The sequence below is a fragment of the Marmota flaviventris genome, chromosome 1, assembly GCF_047511675.1.
Source record: "Marmota flaviventris isolate mMarFla1 chromosome 1, mMarFla1.hap1, whole genome shotgun sequence".
In the NCBI taxonomy this organism is placed as follows: domain Eukaryota; kingdom Metazoa; phylum Chordata; class Mammalia; order Rodentia; family Sciuridae; genus Marmota; species Marmota flaviventris.
Genome location: NC_092498.1, coordinates 207,055,263 through 207,068,423, shown reverse-complemented (window position 1 = coordinate 207,068,423; position 13,161 = coordinate 207,055,263). Strand labels below are relative to the sequence as shown.

The window sequence follows — 13,161 nt, the reverse complement described above, 5'->3', positions numbered from 1 at the left end:
CCTGGAAGGGCTGGCTCCCCTCCTGCCACATCTCCAAAGCCAGAGCGACACCTCCCACAGGTGAGTGGGGACAGAGAGAGCCAGGCAGTGGAAGGAGAGGGGCCTCAGCAAGCAGCCTGCAGTGGAGTCTGCAGCCAAGCCTACTGTGTGACCTTGGGGAAGTGGCTTTGCCTCTCTGGGCTCACTTGTCTGTGTAAGGAAAGTAGAACGACTCGGGAAGCCCTGCTAAGAGGCTCCCCCTTCTGAGTTCTGTGTGGCAATTTTAAGAGCTTTGGAATGAGACTATAAAATCCTGAGTGGTTAATTATTCTCTTTGAACTTCCTCATTCCCTACCTGGGAGGGTTTGGTACGGTGAAGCTTGTTGAATTCCCTGCCCCGGTGCCTGGTGTCCAAGAAGAGCATCATAAACGTTAGCCCTCTACAGCAGGGACACGGGGAGCCAGTGCAAGATTTTAAGCAAAAGAGAGGCAGGTCTTTTGCCCTGGTGGCCATTGGAGAGGGTGGACTGGAGAGTAAGTCACCCACCGCCACCCACTACCCTTGAAGTTGGGGACCACGGTGTGTGCACCCACGTGTCCTTGGGCATTGAAAAGGGACAGCTAAAGGTCCAAGCTGGGGGCCGGGGCTGGGCTCAGAGGGAGCGCCCGCTGGAAAGGAACACCATAAAACCCAAGTGGGCCCGGCTTCCGTTCATCACCACGTTGAGAAGGGAATGTCTCAGGTAGAAAGAAGCCCCCCCCACTCTCACCCCCCCATGAACCTCCACTTGTGGTTCTCTCCTTCCCTTTCTCTCTCCCTACCCAGCGTCCATCCATCCATCCCTCACCACCGTCTCTCTTGTTCGCCGTCTGTCTGCCGAGCCTCTCTCTCCTACGCAGATCTATCTTCTCTGATACCTTTTTTGGGGAGGCTTCGTTACTGGGGATTGAACTCAGGGGCACTCGACCACTGAGCCACATCCCCAGCCCTATTTTGTGTTTTATTTAGAGACAGGGTCTCACTGAGTTGCTTAGGGCCTCACTGTTGCTGAGGCTGGCTTTGAACTCACGATCCTCCTGCCTCGGCCTCCCCAGCCTCCGGGATGATAGTCACACACCCCGCGTCAGCCATCTCTGCTGTCCTATCTATCTTTCTGCCTATCCACCGATTGACCATCTATCTTTTTATCTATCTTCTATAATCTATCTTCCTATGAATCCAAGGCTAGACGATGTATCTGCCTCCCTTCTGTATCTATCATCTCCATCTGTGTCTTTCAGACATATCAACATCCTGGATCATCTCGTCTCCATTATTTCTTGACACTGTAAAATGTGCCCATGGAATGTCACAGCGGACCTCCAGATCACTGGGTCCCACGTCCGTGGATTCTGTCACCCATGGATCAAAAGTATTTTAAACAATCACACCTGACCGGGCGCAGTGGGGCACACCTGTCATCCCAGCAGCTCAGGAGGCTGAGGCAGGAGGATCGTGAGTTCAAAGCCAGCCTCAGCAACTTAGCGAGGCAGTAAGCAACTCAGTGAGGCCCTGTCTCTAAATAAAAAAATATAAAAAGGGCTGGGGATGTGGTTCAGTGATTAAGTGCCCCTAGGTTCAATCCTGGTACCCTTCACAAAAAAAAGAAAGAAAAAGAATTTGCATCTGTGCTGGACACGCGCTGACCTCCTCTTGTCCTCGTCTCCTGGTCAACACAGTGTTGTATTTGCGTAGCTTTCACACTGGAGTGGGCCTATGAGCCCCGTGGAGGTGACTTAAGTAACAGGAGAAGTGTCAGGTGCAGCTTAGAGGGGTCTGAGCCTCCATGGCCTCCATGGCCTCTACCACCTGCCTCCATGGAGAGTTGTGCTGTAGGTTTTCAGGCTTCATGTAAGTGACACCGTTCTGTGTGTGTCCTTCTAGGACATTTTTTTCCTGCCCTGCATTGTGTTATGACATTTGTGCAGCTTGGTGCAGCTGTTCCCATTTCTGGGGCTCTGGGCACCCTGAGTGGGGGCCACACTTGGGCTGGAAGCGCTGGGTCCTGGAGCACCACGGCTTCGACTTCCTCGTGTTCCTCAGTCCCTCTCCAATGTAGTTCCACCACCCGGTGGGCTCCCTGTCGTGACTGAGCGTCCCTCTGCTCTGTGACCAGGCCAAGGCTAGACGACGTCAGGTGCTTTGGTTTTGACTGGGTGGACGGGGTGTGACTTCTGGTTCCCGGCTGTTGGCGAGGTTGAGCCTGTTTTATTTGCTGCTTGGCCATAAGAGGCACGGGCCACCTCTCCTGCGACCTGCTCCGTCATATCTCCTGCTGCTGCTGCTGGGATGGGGTGGAGCCAGGTCTTGGTCATCATCTCAGAATTCCTGTTCACTGAAGATGTTCCCTAAGTAGTGGACAAAGTAACAGGGATGTGTAGACTTCCTGTCCAAAGGGGGAGGGAGAGGGCAGCAGGCGACGAGTCCAGGGAGACCTCTCTCCAGTCCAGACACATAACTCATAAGACAAGGGAAGGCCCGGCAGCCATGGCTGAGCTACAGGCAAAGGAGGCACTTGGAGTTGACCTGAAAGACTGGAGAGAAGTCCTCAGGGAAGAGCTGTCCCTAGCAGGTGTCAAGGTCCTGAGGCAGGACCAATCTTGGACCAAGAGACCCCTGTGGCTGGGGGGCAGGAGCATGACTTGAAATGGGGGAGGTCAGCCGGGGGGCGGAATGTGCAGGTTCTAACTGGCATGGGGACAGAATTTGTGGAGGACCAGATCTAACTTACTTCTGTGAAAGTTCTTCCACCTGCTCGATGGGGATTTTATCATGGAGGCCAGGGAGAGAAAGGAGAGTCCAGTGGGAGGGGGATAATTCTGAGCAGAGAGAAGAGGGGCGCAAAGGCCTGAGGCAGGAGCATGCCCGGGTCCAAGGAGCACCAAGGCACCCAAAGGAGCAGGAGGGAGAGGAGGCACCCAGAGGTGACGGGGCGGGGCGGCCAACAGGGTCTGCAGGCAAGGGGAGCGGCTGTGGGTTTTCTCCAAGGTGGGCTCTAGACCACGGGCTGAGGACACAGATCCACGTTCCAGAAGGATTTCCCTGACGGTCATGTGGACATCGGGGCAGGAGTGGAAGAGGACAAACCAGTTAGGTGACAATCCCAGATCCCAGTGGTGAGGACAGCGGTTGGCGCAGTGGGAGGGAGAGTGGTGAGACGGCTCAGGTGCTGGGTGGGGGGTGGAGGGCGGAGCCGACAGGTTCTGTCAAAGGCTCTGGGGTCGGTTCCAAGAAAGGCAGCTGGCGGTGACTCCAAGATTTGGGGGTGTGAACCACCCAGATGGATGGAGCTGGTGTTCCCTGCGATGGAGTCCAGGCTCGAGTCACCGGCTCTTACAGCCAATCGTCACACATTGTATTCATGTACTGACCGACCGCACTGGACCCCGAAATACGAACGATCATTACATGTCAATGACAGGGGTCATTGATTGATTGATTGATTGATTGATTGATTGAGACAGGGTCTTGTTAAGTTGCTTAGGGCCTTGCTAAGTTGCTGAGGCTGTCTTTGAACTTGCGATCCTCCTGCCTCAGCCTCCTGAGCGGCTGGGATAACAGGCATGCACCATCATGCCTGTCTGTTTTTTGTTTTTTTAATTTTTAAAAGATTTTTAAAAATGTAGCTGTAGATGGACACGATGCCTTTATTTATTTTTATGTGGTGCTGAGGATGGAACCCAGTGCCTCACACGTGCTAGGCAAGCACTCTACCTCTGAGCCACAACCCCAGCCCCTTAAAAGATTTTTAAAGATTAATCCCAGCAGGGTCTGGGTTGTGGCTCAGTGGTAGATGCCTTGCCTAGCATGTGTGAGGCCCTGGGTTTGATTCTCAGCACCACATACAAATACATAAAATAAAGGTCCATCAACAACTAATACAAATAAAGACTGGGATGTATGTAACTCAGTGGTAAATTGCCCCTGGGTTAAATCCCCAATACAAAAAAAAAAAAATTCCACATTTTGACTTATACAAAAAAATTGCAAAACAAAACAACAAAAACCAAAGTAAATCTTAACTTTTCAACACCAAAACCGACCTTGAAATTTAAGGATAATGATAAACAGGTACCTTCTCTGGTGTGCAGAGGATTTCACAAACACAGCCACACTGCACACAGAGACACGGGCCAAGGCGGCAGAAAGTTCTGCAAGGGCTCTTTCCAGGTGCCCACTTGGCCAAGACCACTGCACCACTCAACAGCTACCAGCCTGGAATGATGGGTCTACGTCTTGGTTTTTATTGTGAGAGTCTCCCTGTCCTCTGGAGGACCTACGATGGTGTTTATCAGCCGCCACAGGATGACCGTCCTGGTGCCTGCTGGCCCGCTGTCAATCCTGGATTAGCGATAGGCTGTCTGGTGGCCCTTGATGGGCCATGTGTTTGAGGAGGGTTGAGGTCCCGGGGAGCAGAGGGAGTGCTAAGAAAGGGCTTCTTTCCAGGACGGAGGGAGTTTGGCCTCTCTGTGCCCTAGCTGGAGGACTTCCCAAGGCAGGTTGGGAGTCAAGGGTTTGAGGGTGAGCAGTTCATTTCATGGACACTCCCAGAAGGCCCAGTGAGTATCCAGGGGAAGAATGGGAGGAAGGGGCCTGTGGCTTGGGTATAGTTGAGTGTCCCCTAAAGGTTCATGTGGGGCAGCCAGGCCCCCGGTGTGGAGATGTGGGAGGGGCGGAGACTTTAAGAGGTGGGGCCTCCTGGGAGGCGGTCAGGTCACCTTAGGGTGCTGACCTTGGAGGGAAGCAGGGGAGTTCTCACTGGGTCCTGGCCGGCCACCTTCCACTGGGGACCTCCACCTTCCATGGGATCTCCCCCCTCACAGTGCTCCCACCACGTGATGCCATCTCCCATGAGGTCCCCCCCAGAGCCAAGCAGTGCTGGCACCTTGAGCTAATAAGCCCCGCTCACTGCCAGCTTCAAGTGTCTCCTCCAGCAGCGGAACTCGGGCTCACATGGTGGGTGTGGCCCAGGAGGCTCCCCTGGGGCAAGAGAGGGGTGATCCCGCCGAGGACCCAGGTTCTCCCGCGAACCCTCAGAAATGAGGAAACGGGATTCAACCATGAACTCTGTCCCTCACCAGAGGAGCGACCCTCCTGGGGGTGTCTGGTCCCAGGACTTCCACTTTAGGGTGGACACAGGCTCAGCCTGCCCCTGTGGCCAGATGGAGCCTTGAGCACAGAGGGGGAGGTGGTGGCCGGAAGAAATGGTCAGTTGCATGGAGTTGTCCCCCAAGCTGTAGGTGACATCCAGCCTGTCCCCCAAGCTGTAGGTGACATCCCGTGAGCTGGAGGGCGTTGGGATGAACAGTGTCCACCCCGGTGTTTTCTGCTGAGGATGGAGCAGCCGGGGCGGGGGAGGGGGATCTGCTGCGGGGGTGGCGGAGGGATCTGTGGACTATCTGCAGCCACCAGAGGGACGGGACCTGGGGGGACACCCGGGTGGGAGGAGCTGACCCCGGTCGGCACCACGGACAGCTCCCCTCCCTTGCTGATCGTCCAGGGGCGTCATGGAAGGAGCCAACCTCACCCGGGTCTCCGAGTTCCTGCTCCTGGGCCTCTCGGAGGACCCCAGGCAGCGGCGGCTCCTGTTCGTCGCCTTCCTGTCCATGTACCTGGTCACGGGGCTGGGGAACCTGCTCATCATCCTGGCCATCGTCGCCGACCCCCGGCTGCACACGCCCATGTACTTCTTCCTGGCCAACCTGGCCTCCGTGGACGTCTGCTTCACCTCCACCACCGTCCCCAAGACGCTGGCCAACCACGCGTCAGGACGCAGGGGGATCCCCTACTCCGGCTGCCTGACCCAGATGTTCTTCTTCATCTGGTTCGCCGGCATCGACAGCTTCCTGCTGACCGCCATGGCCTATGACCGCTACGCGGCCATCTGTCACCCTCTGCATTACGCCACGACCGTCACGCCCCGGCTCTGCGGCCTCCTGGTGGCCATGTCTTGGACAGCCGCCTTCGGGAACGCCCTGACCCACACGGTCCTCCTGACCCGCCTCTCTTTCTGCACCCACAACCAGGTCCCCCATTTCTTCTGCGACCTCAGCCCCCTGCTGAAGCTGGCCTGCTCGGACACCTTCCTCAACAAGGTGCTGGTGGACACGGTGGGCGCCCTGCCCATCATCGTGCCCTTCGCGGGCATCCTGGTCTCGTACACGCGCATCGCTGCGGCCGTGCTGAGGGTCCCGTCCGCGGGCGGAAAACGCAAGGCTTTCTCCACCTGTGGCTCGCATCTGTCTGTGGTGTCCCTGTTCTATGGGACACTCATTGGGGTTTACTTCAGCCCCATGTCCTCCCACACGGCCCAGAAGGACACGGCTGCTGCAGTGATGTACACGGTGGTCACCCCCATGCTGAACCCCTTCATCTACAGCCTGCGCAACAGCGACATGAAGGGAGCCCTGGGGGCCCTCATCAGCAGGAAGCCGGGTTTTCTTAAATGACTGGAAGGTTGGGAGGTCCAGGAGCCACATATGATGCCCCCTGTCCTAAACCTCCCAATCTTAAATGTTGCCTTCGCATTGCTTTCTATTATTATTATTTTTTTCATTCTTCCAACACCTGTTTTTGGAGCATCTATTCTGCTCTAGATGCTCTGTCATGGGATGAGGATGCAGGAGAAATGAACAAATCCCTGACCCTGGAGTCTACTCCAGCCTGGAGAACACACGGGTTTTTAAATGAACCCGGAAACCAGAGAGGCCAGGATTCAAGTCCTGCTCTGGATTCTGTTTCTTGAAAAACCTGAGCAGAACTCTGGTCCCGCTGCTTCTGGTTCACCCACTGTCGGGAATACAGCGGGTGCTCTGTTGAGAGCCACAGCCCAAGGGGTCCCAGCAAACTTCCAGCTGCCAACTGATTGGCTCCTCTGCGGTGATGCTCATTGGGCTGTTTCCCCGCCCTTTCAGACCACGGAGCTGCTCATTGGGGGACTTTTTGGCTCCGCCCACTTGACCCAGCCAATCGGCCTCAAGAGGAGGAGGAGTGGGGGAGGTTGAGAGGCTTGTGGGAAGCAGGTGGTGGCAGTTGGGCTCTGAGGGTTTTTCCTGAGGAGCTGTGTGGTGTGGCGTGTGTGTTCTAAAAATAAAGTTCCTTTCTTTTGACAAGTGGCTCCTGAATTATGCCCAGCCAGACTGCGGCAGTGCTCTTTGCTAGCTGAGTCCTTGTGTCTGTTTAATTCCTTGAACTACCACGCCTTTGTCACTCTCAGGAAACAGATGCTACCTTGAGGTTCTCTGAATCAATAGCCTTGGGAAGATGGCAAGAGCCCCGCTGTTACTGCCTGAGAGGCAGAAAGCTGTTGGCTCATCCAATCCTGTGATTTTACGACTCTGAGAGGTGGCCAGTTCTTGCTAAGACTCTCTATTTCTTGTCATGGTTTTCCAAAAGCAGCAAAAAGCAGCCAATATAAAGTGGCATCCCTTTTTCTTTCTAATCATTCTAGAAGCACAGACTAGGAGGACACATGGCCAGCCCTACAGCTATTCGCAGGTGATGGTCTTCCCAAATGTTCTTTGGTGTGACAACGGTCCCCAGCTCGACAGTCTGCAATGCTGATGTCTTTGCCTCCTGGCCACTAAGCTAATGCAACCATTTTCATAAAGCAAACACCCCACTTCTGGTACCAACCTCTGTACCAGTTAGAATGAATGGCCTTCTTGCCGTATCAGTTTGCCAGGGCTGCTATCACAAAATGTATATCCTCACCGTTCTGGAGGCTGGGAAGTCCAGGACAAGGGCCCCCTCAATGCCTCATCCTGTGGAGGAGAAAGGGTAAAAGGGAGAGAGAATAAAAGGGAACTGAACTCCTCTTTGTAATAAATCCACTCTCACAATGATAAAGCCACTCCTGCAATAACAGCATTCATTTATTCGCTCCACCTTTGTGATCTAATTGCCTCTCGTTAGGCCCCACCTCCCCAAACACTGGGGATTAAATTTCCAATACATGCTTTTGGGGTGACTTGTTCAAACCATAGCCCGATTCTAGGTTGCTTCCATTTTCTGTCGTTAGCAAACCTAAGTCATCGCCTTGTCTGCAAGCTGGGTCGCAGGCCTGTCTATGTTCCTGTTTTTCAACAGGTCTTCCCTTATCCACAGTTTGTGGTTGTTGTTGCTTTGTTTGTAGTGCAGAGGACCAAACCCAGGCTGCTCTACCACTGAGCTACCTCCCCAGCACCTTTCATTTTTTTTATATTAGACAGGATCTTACTAAGTTCCTGAGGCTGGCTTTAAACTTGCAATCCTCCTGCCTCAGCCTCTCAGGCCACTGGAATTTCAGGCACACACCTCTGTGCTCAGTTCTCTCATCCACAGTATTGCACACTGTAGCTTCAGTTATGCACACTCAACCACAGTCTGTAAGGATTAAATGGAAATTTCCAGAAATAAATAATTTGTAAGTTGCCAACTGCATGGTATTCTAGGTAACATGATGACTTCTCAAGCCATCCCACCCAGGACATGAATTATCCCTATGTCCAGTGTGTACAGGCTGTATATGCTACCCACCCATTAGTTATCTGGCAGCCATTTTGGTTTCAGATAGAGTGTCCATATATCATAGTCCTTATGTTGAAATAACCCTTACATAGTAACCCTATGCTATGTCATAATGCCTATGTCATTTGCCTTATTTCACATCACCATGTACGCATTGTCACATCATCCCAAGAAGGGTGAGTACAGCACAAGATATTTTGAGAGAGGCCACATTCATATAACTTTTTTATTGTTATAATTATTCTATTTTATTATTAGTTATTGTTATTCTCATGCTTAATGTATAAATTAAACTATCGTAATTAGGTATGTATAGGGGAAACATAGGATACAGAAGGCCCAGTACTATCGGTGGCTTCCAGAATCCACGGGGGCAGGGATTTCTTAGAACGTATCACCCAAGGATAAGGGTGTCAACTGTAGGGGGAAATGGGAGCAGGAGGAGCTAAGTCTCCCCCAGAAGGACACGTAATTTGCATTCACACTCCACAGGTGAAAACTTAGTCACCAACACTGTCTCACCTCAAGGGAGACTGAAGAAGAATATAACGTAGATACAGAGTCACACGTTCATGTCTATTTTTGCAGGGCTGGGATGGAACCCAGGGCTAGGAGTGCCAGGCAGGCACTCTGCCACCGAGCTACAACCCCAGCCCTATTTTACATTTTTTAAAAAATGATATATTTAAAGGGAAAAAAAAACATTGAGTAAGTGATGATAGCTTTGGCAGACAGACAGATACAGCCTCAGCAGAGGCGCTGGGGACCTCAAGCGCCAGGCTGGATCAGGGACTGCAGGAGTGGGCTGTTAGGAAGCGAGCCACCTGTCGCGTTGTCTCTTCTGCACACCACGTGCCAGCGCCCTTCCACGCTGCACCATGAGCGAAGCAGCGCCAGTCCCTCAAGAGGAACCGAGGGACCCAGCCCCTTCTCCTTCCTCCTTTTGGCTTCCTGGCTGATGAGGTGAGGGATTTTGCTCGGCCACATGCTGCCACCATGATGTGCTGCCTTGCCACAGGCCCCAAACAATGGGATCAATGGATCATTACTGGAACCTCCGAACTGTGAGCCCAAATAACCTTTTCTCTTTATAAAATTCGCTATCTCCGGTACTTTGTTATAGTGATGGAAAACTGACTGCACCCTCTTGGACTTCCCAGCCTCGGGACCACGAGGCAAAGGAAGCCTCTTTCCTTTATTAATGATCCAGTAAGATCCTTACAGGAACAGAAAATAGGTTAAGGCACAACTGTCAACCACTGAAGGCCAAGAATTGGTGGGCAGGGCTGGGGATGTGGCTCAAGCAGTAGCGTGCTCACCTGGCATGCGTGGGGCGCTGGGTTCAATCCTCAGCACCACATAAAAATAAAATAAAGATGTGTCCGCCAAAAACTAAAAATAAATAAATTAATTAAAAAAAAATTGGTGGACAATTCCTTCCAGTCCCCTAAACACTTCAGTGGGATGATGACTTTGAGGAATCCTGCATCAGTTGCTCAGAAGATTCCACAGGAGGCCAAGTGCCGGTTTCCGTTCATGAATGTGTCTCCCCTCCCGCCCCCTTTCCCTAGGCCCTCACGGTTCTTTCTGGGACCACCTCCCTTGTTTTGGAGAAACCCAAAGTAAGACATGGACAAAAGTCGGAGGTGATGTGGGAACAGCCAACATTGTAAACCCCGAGACAGTGCTTCTAAAACACTCAGTGCCTAGCATAGAGTGAGTGTTCAACAAATGTTTTAGTTGTATTTTTGCTACTTTTTTTACATTATAAAATACATAAAATATATGTATTTTATTTATACTTTATACAGTTTACCATTTTAATCATTTTTAAGGAAGGTACCAGGGATGGAACTCAGGGGCACTCAGCCACTGAGCCACACCCCCCGCCCTATTTTGTATTTTATTTAAAGACAGGGTCTCACCCAGTTGCTTAGCGCCTCACTTTTGCTGAGGCTGGCTTTGAACTGGGGATACTCCTGCTTCAGCCTCCCGAGCGGAGCCGCTGGGATTACAGGTGTGCGCCCCCCCCCCGCCCCCACCCCCTGGAACCTGGAGTCAGTTCTCCCAAGAGAAGGTTGTCTTAAGAATGAGCCTGAGCCCTGAATCACTGGCCGGTTTCCGTCTGGGGCTGTGTGACCTCTTATTCTTGGCGTGTGCCCTTCCCTGCCTTCGTGACATCATCCACCGTAAGTCCTCACTAGAGCTGAGCTAATGCCTTTTACTTCCAGCACTGTGAGCTAAATAAACCTTCTTTCCCCGTAAATTTACCCAGCCTTGGGTGTTTTGTTATAGTAGTGGAAATGGACCCACGCAGTTTGAGATTTTACCCTACTTGTAAGCTGTCTGTTTAAACCCTACAATTTCATTGATGCTGGCAGAAAGCAGGGGACACTAGGGTCAGAGAAAAGGGGACTTTATAACTGAGGCACAGAAAGCAGTGTGAGTTTTGTGTTTAAGCTGGTGCTTCCCAAGTCTCACATGGGGTTTGTTCCACAGCCAAAAGCTTCAAGCTTAGAAATCCCAATTTCTATAGTGGACACAAACCAACCTGCTCTACCTCTATGAGACGGAGACTCACCTTGATTCTATGGAGAGCAAACAAGCCTTCACTCTGCTCCACAGGAAGAACCTCTCTCTATCCTCCAGTGCTGTTTGCTCTACAAACATCCTTGAAAGGACAGCTGGAGCCAAAGCCGTCCACACCCCTGCTTGTGAGATGTGCAGATATTAGAGAGGCCCATGGATAACTGTCAGTGACACCCGGTGGCTGTCTTCTGTGGCACAACTTGGACTGGGAGTGGAACAGGAGAAGCTGTCGAGGGTACAGTTTAGTAGGTCAGCGTGAGGACTCTGGACCTGTCCCCGGGTCCAATCCCAACCCTGCCTCTGCTCGAGCAAGTGACCTTTCCTTTCTCTGTCTCGGTGTCCCCATCTGTAAATGGGACCCGCCACAAGTCCCATCGCAGGGGGATACTGTGAAAGCGAAGTGGGCTTCTGAACAGAAGGCTCTCGGAACAGCGCCCGGGCACCCTCAGCCATGTCTGTCAACTGTCATTATTACTAATTATCATGACGATGCTGCCAAACTTGTGGTCGTGCCTGTTTTGCGGCATTTGTGGGCAGGCCCTTTAACCCACACAGTTCCCTCTGAGTGTGTCCCAGAGACTGGGGAGCGGGGCTCAGGCCTGTGCTCCCCTCCCTCCAGCCGGTGGCCCCTTCCCAGATGGGTCACCAAGACCGTGGCGGTCGTGGTGTTCCAGAGTCCCCAGGAATCAGACCCCCTCAGGGTCAAATCCTGGCTTGGCCACACGCCAACTGTGGGACCTCGAGGTTTTGCGGGGGGTGGCCCCCGAGGACATTGCCCGGGTTCCGGGTGAAGCGCGGAGCCCCCCACACCCCCGACACCTCATGCAACTTGCTGGGCGCAGGGCTGCGGCGGGCACGTCTGGGTCCCCCCATCGGGGCGATTTTTGCTCTGATCCTTGTTATTTTATTATTCAGTGATTAAGCCTCGTGAGAGACAAGCTGAAGACATCCCCGCTGTCCCCTGTTGGTCCTCAGCGAACTCACTCTGTCCCCCCAAGTCTCTCTGCAAGCTTCAGGTTCCAGGGTGGGGAGGGGTATCCCAGTGTCCTCGGTTACTCAGGCGCCATCCCCACCTCTGCACTCAGGGGGACACGTTCTCCTGCCCAGTCCGTCCCTCCCACCTGTCACCTCTGGTCGTGCTCCACGCCCACCCTCCGAGGCCGCCTCCTCCGGGCAGGAAGCCTTGCCTGACGTCCATCGAGGCGAATCAGGTGCCCGCCTTACCCATCCTTGAGCGTTTCCAGCCCCCGCTCTCTGTCCGCGTCTCCCGGGCTCCCGGGGTCCCCCCCCCAACCAGGCGCCCCTTCCCCCGCACCCGCGGGCGGGGAGCTCCGCAGCGGCGCCGGCTCCGCGGCCGCTCAACTTCGGCTGCTCTCTGCTGCCCCCCGGAGGTCGGCGGCGGGACTGCGCCCGGCTGCCCGCGGTGGTCACTGGCTCGGTGACCGCCCGCGGGATGTCACCCCTCCCTGTCTGGCATCCCCACACCCTCCTCCCGTCTCCTTGGGTCAACTCCCAAATAAACTACTTGCTCTCAGATTCTTCCGGGGACAGCTGTCTGCCCTGTTGAAGGTAATGGCCTCATTGTTTGCAGTAATTGTCCCTCTGCCCCCGCCAGGGTGAGGCGTGTCCGCCACCGTGCCCGCCACCGTGCCCCTAAAACCTGCAGAGCGGAACTGCAGTGGCTGGAAGTAGATGCTCCATAAGTGACCTCGTGTCTGGGATGGTGACAGGGATGTGCCCCCCCTCCCTGTCCTCAGAAGCCCCCAGTGGGAGACTTAGGAGGGGGAGGGGGAGCTCACTCCTCTTGAACTATAAATGGCAACTTTCAACCACCTCATGTCCCAGGCCACACAGCCTGGACAGCTGGGCCAGGGTCCCCAGGGTCCAGAACTCCAAATGACCCCTGCATTCTTGGCCAGGACTCCTGAGGTGTTCCTGGGGCAGCTACACAGAGAGGGTGCAAGTCTAGCCCTGAGGCTGCAGGGCAGGGACTGGAGAGGACCCGATTGGGGTGGGGGGACATAGCTTGGCCCTAAGGCCATTCC

At 53.7% G+C, this 13,161-nt stretch overlaps 1 protein-coding gene and 1 long non-coding RNA gene across 4 annotated transcripts; one reads left to right on the top strand and one right to left on the bottom strand.

Moving 5' to 3' along the window:
* The first annotated feature begins 5,526 nt into the window (after nt 1-5,526).
* LOC114090311 (olfactory receptor 1f45-like) lies at nt 5,527-7,451 on the top strand. The gene is made up of 2 exons (XM_027932465.2): nt 5,527-6,442; nt 7,205-7,451. The coding sequence occupies exons 1-2, from the start codon at nt 5,527-5,529 to the stop codon at nt 7,252-7,254; spliced, it is 966 nt and encodes a 321-aa protein (XP_027788266.2). The 3' UTR covers nt 7,255-7,451.
* A 91-nt stretch (nt 7,452-7,542) lies between these two features.
* Nucleotides 7,543-12,406, bottom strand: LOC114090313 (uncharacterized). 3 transcript variants are annotated; one of them, XR_011707069.1, is made up of 3 exons: nt 12,341-12,406; nt 11,109-11,342; nt 7,543-7,782 (listed from the first exon to the last, which is right to left on the bottom strand). It is a non-coding gene; the product is annotated as an uncharacterized lncRNA (long non-coding RNA). The 3 variants fall into 3 exon arrangements; XR_003582322.2 differs by lacking the exon at nt 7,543-7,782 and adding an exon at nt 8,277-8,383; XR_003582321.2 differs by lacking the exon at nt 7,543-7,782 and adding an exon at nt 8,797-9,531.
* Nucleotides 12,407-13,161: the final 755 nt, after the last annotated feature.

Bases quoted from the DNA above. Each gene is read 5' to 3' on its own strand.
- LOC114090311 (XM_027932465.2), top strand. From the start codon at position 5,527: ATGGAAGGAGCCAACCTCACCCGGGTCTCCGAGTTCCTGCTCCTGGGC. The intron at 6,443-7,204 runs GCAGGAAGCCGG...GTCTGTTTAATT, and splicing joins AGCCCTGGGGGCCCTCATCA to CCTTGAACTACCACGCCTTT.